This window comes from Plodia interpunctella, chromosome 12 (assembly GCF_027563975.2).
Source record: "Plodia interpunctella isolate USDA-ARS_2022_Savannah chromosome 12, ilPloInte3.2, whole genome shotgun sequence".
NCBI lineage: Eukaryota > Metazoa > Arthropoda > Insecta > Lepidoptera > Pyralidae > Plodia > Plodia interpunctella.
Genome location: NC_071305.1, coordinates 3,007,804 through 3,018,429, shown reverse-complemented (window position 1 = coordinate 3,018,429; position 10,626 = coordinate 3,007,804). Strand labels below are relative to the sequence as shown.

At 35.7% G+C, this 10,626-nt stretch overlaps 1 protein-coding gene across 1 annotated transcript; it reads left to right on the top strand.

The window, feature by feature from the left end:
- Positions 1 to 77: 77 nt before the first annotated feature.
- Grp170 (Grp170 co-chaperone) lies at positions 78 to 9,016 on the top strand. The gene is made up of 9 exons (XM_053752929.2): positions 78 to 256; positions 357 to 673; positions 1,168 to 1,310; positions 1,898 to 2,058; positions 2,770 to 2,924; positions 3,419 to 3,629; positions 5,130 to 5,362; positions 5,572 to 5,683; positions 6,490 to 9,016. The coding sequence occupies exons 1-9, from the start codon at positions 242 to 244 to the stop codon at positions 7,888 to 7,890; spliced, it is 2,748 nt and encodes a 915-aa protein (XP_053608904.1). The 5' UTR covers positions 78 to 241; the 3' UTR covers positions 7,891 to 9,016.
- The last annotated feature ends 1,610 nt before the right edge of the window (positions 9,017 to 10,626 follow it).

Genomic DNA, 10,626 nt, shown 5'->3' with positions numbered 1-10,626 from the left:
AAAGAAAAATAATTATTATGATTTTTTTTTTCCCAGCAGATTTCGTGTCGTGGCATAATTCAATCTGGCAACTACATCAGTAACCAAAAAGAAGAAAACACGTTAAACTTGACGTGGACTAAAGTAGCTGGTTCATTCATTTTGTAAAAAATATTACATTTAAGTTACTATTTATTCTTTATACATAAAGAGAAAAGGCACCAGTGATTTAAGAGATAAATGAGTATTTATAACAGAAAAGATGATCTTCTGTTCTGTGAGTATGAACTTCACTATGAAATGTTAGATTTTGAACAACTTTTTTCCGGAATCGTCAATAAATCCATTGATCTTGATTTTCATTTGGTTTTTTGCAGAAAATGTATGGAGCATTGAGCTTGGTGTTGTTACCATTATTTTTAAGTCAATACACAGATGCGGCAGCTGTAATATCCATCGATTTGGGATCAGAATGGATGAAGATTGGAATTGTCTCTCCCGGCGTGCCAATGGAGATAGTTTTGAATAAAGAGTCTAAAAGGAAGACCCCGGCAGTCGTAGCTTTTAGAGACGGTGTGCGGACCTTTGGGGAAGACGCTGTAACTGTGGGCGTTAGATTCCCCAAAAATTCCTACAAGTATCTGTTAGATCTTCTTGGAAAGCCCTATGACCATCCTATGGTGCAGGCTTATAAGTAAGTTTTATTTAATTTAAGTTGTTCCATGTTTTATGTGAATAATGTGGTAGACTAATCATGTTGTGTGTAGGTAACTTTGTAACTAAGTAAATAACTAGATGTTGCCCGGGGTTTCACTCTCGTGGTAATTTTTAGATAATGTACCTTTCTAATGGTGAAATATTTTTTAAAATTGGTTTGTTAGTTTCGGAGATTACCCGCTTCAAACATACAAACTCATAAACTCACAAACTGTTGAATTGACATGTACACATCATAAACACCTGTTAGGTATTTCTATGTAAAGGAATTAAATCAGGTTTTCATTTTGGTGCAAAGTCACAAATTTGTAAGAATTAACTCCTCAGGCCATGTGTATTGTATGTGATAACTTAATAGTTGACACAGTGTGAATTATTAAATTAGATACGGAACAAATCAAAAAAGTACTTAATGCAACATTAACTTGTATGAAACTGATTTTGACTAGATATTGAAATATTTTGTTAAAGGGAACGCTATCCATATTATGATATTGTGGAGAATGATCGAGGCATCCCAGAGTTTATACATGATGAGAACACAAGGTTTACGCCCGAGGAACTGGTGGCACAGTTGCTGGCGAAAGCAAAAGAGTTTGCCGAAATCAGTCATGGTGAGTGCAACTTAGTTGATGAAATTGAATGAATATAACTTTGAATGAACATGTATGAAAACCAGACAAAATTACAATATTTTTGTTATTGGGGACGCCAGTGCAAGCGCCAAATAATTGATCAGTCCTGTCTCATTTTGCTCCATCAATAGACCATTTCTCCCATATTACAGTAGTTACTTGAACTAAGTGTGCAATTTAACCAGTGCAATATTAGATTATTCTAATTGGATTATTTTCATCAAAAACATAACAATTTGGTTGGATCTTAGGCAATAGGGTAGTTGCCTGTGTATAAAATAAAATGTATTTGCATTCACAAAATAACATGTTAATCAAATGTTACAAATTTTTTTATTTATAGTAACATTTAGGATATTTTTGTTTTAATTAAAATGCTTTTTGTCTCAAAATTTGTGATGTCACTTGTGCTTACTTTCATACAAGTCCCATGGAAAAAAGTATAAGTTTGTGCCACCAATTTTTTTTATTTTATTTTTTACTTTTTAAGAAAAATTCGCTGAAGTTCAGTTATAATGTATGCCAGAGAAGTTTTCTTATTTTGAAGTAAATAATTTCTTCTTCAGGCCCACCAATTACGGAATGTGTGATTACGGTCCCTGGGTTCTTCAACCAAGCAGAAAGGAGAGCTCTCAAAGAGGCTGCCTCACTTGCTGGGTTGAATGTGCTACAGTTGATCAATGATTACACTGGGATAGCTATAAATTATGGAATTTTCAGGAGAAAGGTAAGAAAGCATGTCTTGGATTTTAAAAACAATAGAAAATATTTATTAAGGTTATATTTTATCTGTGTACATAAAAAAAATAATTGAAATTCATCCAGTACATTTCACATGATTGAGTAACAAGCATAATAACACAAACTTGTGTGAAGGCTCGGAGGAGACTATGTCCCTCCTCAACTGTCCATCATGCCCAGACATCATCATGCACACTGGGAGACCTGATGCAGGACACATATAAATGTGTTAGCCACTAGTCAAATTTGTTATCCATTAGTAAAATTAGGAAGAAATATCTTAGCTAGTTGTAAAATGAAAATAAATAAAATTATTGTGGTATTCCGAAACATACTGAAGTAGTGATATCCTTTAGTAAATATTTGGTTGCAGATTGATGTCCTCTCATGTCAAGGGAGAGTCATCATTCTATATTTGAATAGGTTGTGATGTTTCCAACTTAAATATTACTATTTTACCTATTACCAAAGTGACCCTATATTACCAACTCGTATTGAAATTTTCTATGAAAATATAAACATTTTGGATGATATATTAATTGTTTAATAATCTGTCTCCCTCATCTAAGAGCTTTGTCAGTTCTTTCCACCAGGGTTCGCTAAATAATTTATTTAGTAATCTGTGGCCATAACAAGATTTGACTCACTCTAACAGGTAAAAACGAGTAAAAAAAGCTAACATGAATGTCGATTGCAGGAAATCAACGAGACTGCATGGCACACTCTATTCTTCGACATGGGCGCTGCGTCGACCAAGGCGGCGCTGGTGGAGTACCGCACTGTGAAGACCAAGGAGCGCGGCTACGTCGAGACTGTGCCGCAGCTGCAGATACTCGGCGTCGGGTTCGATAGGTGACTGTTTATTTTTGTATTTTAACCGACTTCGAAAAAAGGAGGAGGTTCTCAATTCCTCGCGATCTTTTATTTTTATTTTTTTATTGCTCGATTACGCGAAGATATATAGAGAAAATTCAAACATCGTCATGTCGTCTTGCTATGCTTTCGTTTCGCTCATACAAGAAAGATAACAGATTGACGACACTCAACGGCCCACGCTAGGCTCTGAGTCTTAAAATTTTGAAAATTTGGCTGCGATTTTACCCGTGGCAGTGCCTGACGCCAACCCTTCTTGGAAATGCTATGTTTACCTATTACACAGCTGTTAAAGCTCTGTGACCTTTAATCGCCTCGTACGACATCAATCAAATGTCAATCAGTTCAATGTCTGTTCCCCTTACGCCTTTTTCGTAACTATTTTTTTTTACTAGATTAAGCATAATTTAAAATGTGAACACTGTTTGTAATATATTCTTGTGGTATTGTATTGTAGAAGTAATAAATTTCAGGACGTTGGGCGGTCACGAGATGACGTTACGTCTCCGCGAACACCTGATCAAAGCGTGGGAGGCGAGCGGCGGCGGCGACGTCAGGGCTTCGCCCCGCGCCATGGAGAAGCTGCTGAAGGAGGCCGAGAGGCTCAAGATTGTGTTGTCAGCGAACACGGAACACTACGCGCAGATCGAGAGCCTGTTGGACGATAAGGACTTCAAGCACTTGGTAAGTCTTTGCAGTTTTATTTCAGTAATTTTTATATAACATTCGAGCAGTTCAAGTCTCGCAAGCTCTATATTTTTTGTCTAAAAATATCATTGTCTCAGCGGTTTGTCTACTCAAATTTCATTCCATATTTGTAAATGTTTTTTAAACTTGGAAATTTAGATTAGCAGATGAGGCATTTTTAAAATCATATTTTGATCGAGACTTCTGTCTTTGAATTTATTTAGTCTTCAAAGAAAATAATGTATAATCACAACTCTCCTGAAAATGTAAATAGATGGGCTTGTACAATGTTTAGTTCAGGCGTGTCCAAAAGCAGTACTGAAATTATTTGTGCAGCTATACTATCTATACTATTATTATAAAGAGGTAAGCATTTCTGAGTTTGTTTGAGGCGGGTAATCTACGAAACTACCGAACCGATTTCAAAAATTCTTCCACCATTAGAAAGATACATTATCCAAGATTGTTATAGGCTATTTTATCTCAAAATTCTCACGGGAATATCTAGTCAATAATAATTGGCAAACTCAACAAACTATCGCCTTCGTGATATTCTGTAAGATCAATAATATTGGACGAAAAATAAGTGGAATAACGCGATAAAGTATTGAGAATACAAGGTTTTATGTTTGACTAAAATTGGACCTACTTTTAATGTTTGAATAACCTGAATACATAATTAAAATAGTTTTGTGAAATCACGTCACGCTTATAGAGTGTTAATATGTTATGTGTTGAAACAGCAATTGTTCACAAGTTGATAAACTTCCCTCATATGGGGGTCTTGTAACCATTCATTGAACAGTCAACAGCACATCAAGGCATGATGAAGGTGGAGCCTGCATTTTTAAAAAAATTGATGTAAAGTACAATTATTTCTATCTCTTTTATTTCTATTTGTAGTCTGACTTCTTATTCTTGCGCGGTGAAAGGTGTAACTATATGATGACTATATGTTATATCTATGTATATTATTGTCATCAATATAATGTACTTTGCCTCAAAATGTTTATGGGAGTGTAGGCCAATGTTATCTATAGCTTTGTGGGGTAAAGTCAGCATTAGATCATATTTGGCCTGTCCTATAGATGTTTAAGGATAATGGGCCATGACCCACCACGCGGGCCCTATGAGTATTGGTGGGTTTTAAATAAAATTAATTAATAATTGTAAATAAAAGATTTTGGTCAATTTTTGTTACTCATACAATGACCGAAAGCGAAAGTTACTTATCCTTCAATATCGCAGACGCGCTACTGATTTATTTATTTCATAAGGTGTGCAATACAAGTTGTTACACAAAACAAAGCATTATAATTAAGAACTGGGTTGTAACCCTCGGGGGGGCACGGCTGTGCCTCCAAGTCGAGCAAAAAAAGCGGCACGGCCGTACCTTCCTTTTCTCGAAACATATAATTTAGTAACATAGACAAGAATTTAAAACAAACAACGATAATATAATACAAAGATTGTAACACCGCATTATTTTGATATCAGGTGACTCGGGCAGAATTCGAAGAGCTATGCTCAGACCTGTGGTCCCGAGTGTCGGGGGTCGTGCAGCGCGCGGTGTCGGCGGCGGGGGGCGCCGGCGCGGGCGCCCGGCTGGTGCTGGCTGGGGGCGCCGCGCGTGCCCCCGCTGTGCACCTCGCTCTGCGGGGCGCTGTGGGGCACGAGCCCGCCCGCTCCATCAACGCTGACGAGGCCGCTACCATGGGCGCTGTGTATAGGTTAGTCTATATCTAAACATATCGAACAGATAGTGTTAAAGTTGGTTCACAAGTTTTGGGTAGGGCTAACTGGTCAATAACATAAAGTACCTATATTAATTTCGAATCTAGATTTTTTCATATCTTTAAATTTTAAATCCAATGTTGAAAACAAATTAAATAATTATTAAATAATTGAAATGAATGATTAATTGTAATTTTGTCTGCAGGGCGGCGTCCCTAGCCACCGGATATAAAGTGGCTCCGCTAAACGTTCGCGACGCTGTGGTCCTACCCATACAAGTTGTGTTCTCCAGACATGTGGACGGCAATGATAAATTGGTGAGTATGGATAACAATCGTTACTTATTTTACGCATCCACGTGTTTGCTCTACACATTCAACAATAATCATTTAAACAAAGTCGTCTACACAAAAATATTACACACACATACACATCACTACACATTGTTGCTTGCATCAACAATGTTTTTGCTTCCTGTTGCTGGTGGAAACACAAACAAAGCGGATCGAGGGCCAGGCTATGTCAAATGTCATATCATCGGCCTTTTTATTTAATATAAAGGCAAAGTTTTGTCTACAGAAACATTTTTAGAAACATAATTTGTTGTATGTGTTTTTGTTAATATTTTCAAAAATATTTCGTTGGAGACCCGGCTTTTTAATAACATTACACTAATAATTCAAAAGTAAATTATATTATATAATTTATTTTTGAATTATTAAATAATTGAAGACGTACAGTCAACCGCATGTCAAGTAACCCTGCTTAGATTTTTAAGCCACGGTAATGGCGCCGAGTTTGCAAAGAATTTGGGTAGATTGACATGGTGTTGATTGTAGGATGTATAATTGACATTTGAAGGGTATATTCTGTTTTTTTTTACAATTTAAATTCATTTTATTTTCGTTTCACAGGATTTGGTAAGCATAAGACTTTTCCATGACTTAAAATCAGTAATTTAGTGTAGGTTAATCTATATTAGTGTCAGTAATATTTGATAAAAAATAATGGTTGAAAAGTTATTTTTTGTATTTTCGGACTGTTAGATGTCAGTGTTATCGTATTTACATAATAATAGTAAGCTCACTTTTCACGCTATTTTATTTGTGTTACTTTGTTACAGATCAAACGCACCCTCTTTGGCCCAATGAATCCTTACCCTCAAAAGAAGGTAATCACATTCAATAAACACATTGACGACTTCACTTTCAACGTCAATTACGCTGAATTAGAGCATATTCCTTCTTCTGAATTGGCTTATATCGGCACTCTGAATCTTACGCAAGTTATGTTAAATGGCGTCAGTGCAGCACTCGATAAACACACAGGAGAGAATGTCGAACATAAGGGCATCAAAGCACATTTCAACATGGATGATTCCGGCATACTAAATCTAGTTAATGTAGAATTCGTTGCTGAGAAAACGGTCACAGCAGAAGACGAAGACAAAGATAGCACTCTCTCTAAAATAGGCAGCACTATTAGTAAGCTATTCAGCTCGGATTCAGAAGCGACGGAAAAACCTGAAGAAAAAACTGAAGAACCGCCTCAGGAAGCTGAAAAGAATGAGACTTCAAAGGCCAATGAAACAGTCACTGAAAAACAAAACGCAACTGCGACGGAAAAGCCTAAACCGAAAATTCTAATATTGAAAGAACCTATTGCCACAGAAGAACAAATACTTAACTTGCAACCATTAACCTCTGATCAATTCAAAGCTTCTTTAAAAAAAATCAACGAACTGAACATGATAGATAGAAAACGAACGGAAAGGGAAACTGCACTGAATAATCTGGAAGCTTTTGTAGTAGACGCACAAATGAAAATTGACATGGACGAGTATTCTGAATGTGGAAAGCCAGAGGAAATCGAAGAGATCAAAAAACTGTGTAGCGAAGTATCTGAGTGGCTCTATGATGATGGCTACGATGCGCCTACAGAAATGTTTGAGGAAAAACTGGCCTTGCTTAAAGATAAAACGAATCCCATATTCTATAAACATTGGGAACACAGCGAAAGGCCTGACGCTATCGCCTCTATGCGCTCTATGTTGAATAATTCCAATGAATTCCTTAAAATGGCGAAGAACTTCACTAAAGAAGTGAACACAGATAAAGATATATTCACCGAAGTAGAAATAAGTGTACTAGAAAACAAAATAATTGAAACAGAGACATGGCTAAACAAGTCTATTGAAGAACAGGATGCGTTAAAGAAAAATGAGGATGTTAAGTTAACCATCGAGAGTTTAAGGGAAAAAATGCAGGGTTTAGATAGAGAGGTCAAATACCTTTTGAGTAAGATGAAAATATGGCGGCCTAAGAAGCCGGTGAAAAAAGAGGCTGAAAATAAAACTGAGACGGTGATAGAACCGGAGGGTAAAGGGGACGAACCGGTAAAATCGGAAACGCAAGAGGAATCTCCGGAAACGATTCCTGAAGTGAGTGACGCGGAAAAGGTGGAGGAGACGACAGAGGCGCCCCCGCAGTTAGCCGATGGCAATGACGAACATTCCGAATTATAATAAGGGGAGTAATTTAATTTATTAGTCTAATTTATTTTTTAATTTGAAGGTGCTATCTGTTCGCTATTTGAATTGTTTATTTTTTGTGCGGATTGTTGGTTTTACTCATAGTTTCGCAATGTACAGTTTTAGTTAGGAATTAGTATTTGTGTGCACTATAATAGTAGATTTTCCGATTTTATAAATATTATATAGGTAATATTAAGCTTTTGTATACTTTATGACTCATTCATAATACCAATTCAAAAAGCGAACAACTAGTAAACCAATCTCAAATCAGACTGGCCGCCTTTCTGAAATTCCGTAAAATCTATTTATTATTTGAGTTAAATACATTTGTTATTGGTTGTTAGCTGGTCTATCTTCGAACTGCGGCTTTCTCTCTTTTATATGATTTAGCTGGTGGCCCCCTAAACAACAGTGGACGCGATAAATGTTATACATAGTATATTTATTGTAATTAATCTTTATGTGATATATAAAGGCATTAAGTTGTGAGTGGTTGGTATTCCTGCTACAGATTCGACCAATGTTATAAATATAAAATACGTGATCTGCAAGGTTATACACAAACTTAAGAAAATAAAGTACTCATAGCCGAAAAAGGTCTTATGAATCAAAATATGTTTATACGATTGTATTCTGTATTTTAAAAAGTGGATTTAAGCAATACAAAATGTATTTATGTCTACAGCTTGGGTAATATGGAAGTAATTTGCATGCATTTATTATTCAGATTTTTGTCGTCATAGTGATTAGTTGTCATATTGTTCTTTGAGTGTTATTCACATAGTGAAAAGTGGTTCATTGCAATGCATTATCAGATATCGAGAGTTGTAGGTTATTGTGTGAACAAACAAATCTTTAAGTTCCTCAAAGATATGTGACGTTAGCAAAGGTACGTGCTCTTTTTTACGTTCTTTTATGTATTTTTGTTTCTCATTAATGTACAAAATACATTTGGCACAAGTTTTAGTATTAACACAAATTGTTATGTAATAGGCGTTATATTAAGCTAAGTGACGTAAAAAATTGTGTGGGTTCTGTAGCACAGGAATATACGTCTTAAGTAAGAATTGTTCAGTATCCAGTCGCAAACGAAAATAAATTATACGATGAATGAAAATATTGTGGTTTTATTATCAGAATATGTTTAGTGATAGATATAAAACATAGATAAAAAATAAGAGTAAAATATCCCTTTTGGGAGATAGGTGAATATTTTTTTTATTGAGCCACCGAATTGGATTTAAATATTTTTTTTGTGTTGAGTGAGAGATTTGCGCTTGTCTCAGGTCTCAGTAGACCACACTTCCCACGTGGTGTAAATACAATACTTATTAGATTCACAGACTTATGTGATTAGTTTTCTTAAAGCTTTATACATAATTCTGTCCTATTGGCTTCTCTGTGACGTGGGTTATACTGCCTGAACTCTGTCCACTGTGTGTGCAAATAGGACCAGAATCTGGAACAGTAAATCGAGTAGGTATATAGTAAATAGTTATGTCCAAAATATCTTCTGTTATCGCAATCTATTTTGAATTACTATGCCGCTTGGGTTTCGAGGCGGCGCTTGATTACTCACGAACGAGCTAATCCGTGACCGGCGCGAAGGACCATTGGGATTAGCGCTCCGCCACGAAATGGTTCCTTATAAATCACTGGTCTCGAGTTCGTCATACGAAGGCAGTGATCCTGATTTGTTGGATACGTTATGCGTATTCTTGTTTTCTGTGCTAATATTTTTTCAATTATGTGATTATAAGTGGGTGTGTCTTTCACAAATAGCCGAGCGTGTGCCGCGCGGGATTGCGCGTTAATTTATTGGCATTTTTAATTTCGCTATCTTACGTCTATTGTATATATTTAACTTTTAATAAATTGTTTTCGTTTGAGCTATTGCTATGAATAATATAGTTCAACAATGTTATAATGTACGTTTTATGTGTGTGATTTTGTGTAAGTTAAATTCTGGTAGGAATTATTTGACATTGTTAACTTGTCCTGATCGAAGGTAACTGTATTCATAATTTTAATAAAAATAAGTACAGTAGAAGTATACAGAAAAAAATAAGAGTATATCATTGCATTTTTGAAAAGAAATGTAACTATATGAAACTAGGTTTTTCTTACAATATAAATAAAATCTTAGAAGCTCTAAAAGTTAAGTCGCGCGCTGTAATTACGCCTATTATATTTTTACACACTGTACGTTACTTAATTCTACGATTTCTTTTTTTTGTCAGTAAACTTGTGTCTCTTGTATATATACCAGCATTAATATACACGTCTTGTTTGATAACACTTGATTATCCAGTATTTCTCACTCACTATACTGTACACATTAACGTAGTCTGTGCTGGAAGCAGGTTTCCTTATAAATCATAGGTTCCATTCATCATATATTGGCAGCGAACCAGCTTGATTTGTGGGAGAGAGCGTGCGGTACAGCCTAATCGATAGATTACCACTATGCATATTCGATTAAGGTTATTCGATAAATTTAAATTTGAGAACTCAATATGGAAAAATTATTGTCATCCTACTTGCATATCATAACCTAATGATTTATGATTTTGTTTCCAACGGGAGCCTGTGCGGTTACTGTTTCGAATAGTCGCCGTGACAGACGAGACTTTCGCATTTATGTATGTATACTTATCTGCTATTACAGATAAAAATCTGTAATAGTAGATAAGTATAAATAAAAAGCTAAAAAAGCTAAACCTTATT

Excerpts from the sequence above, each read along its gene's own strand:
- Grp170 (XM_053752929.2), top strand. Across the intron at positions 2,925-3,418 it reads CTCGGCGTCGGGTTCGATAG|GACGTTGGGCGGTCACGAGA; the intron begins GTGACTGTTTAT and ends AATAAATTTCAG. Across the intron at positions 5,684-6,489 it reads TGGACGGCAATGATAAATTG|ATCAAACGCACCCTCTTTGG; the intron begins GTGAGTATGGAT and ends ACTTTGTTACAG.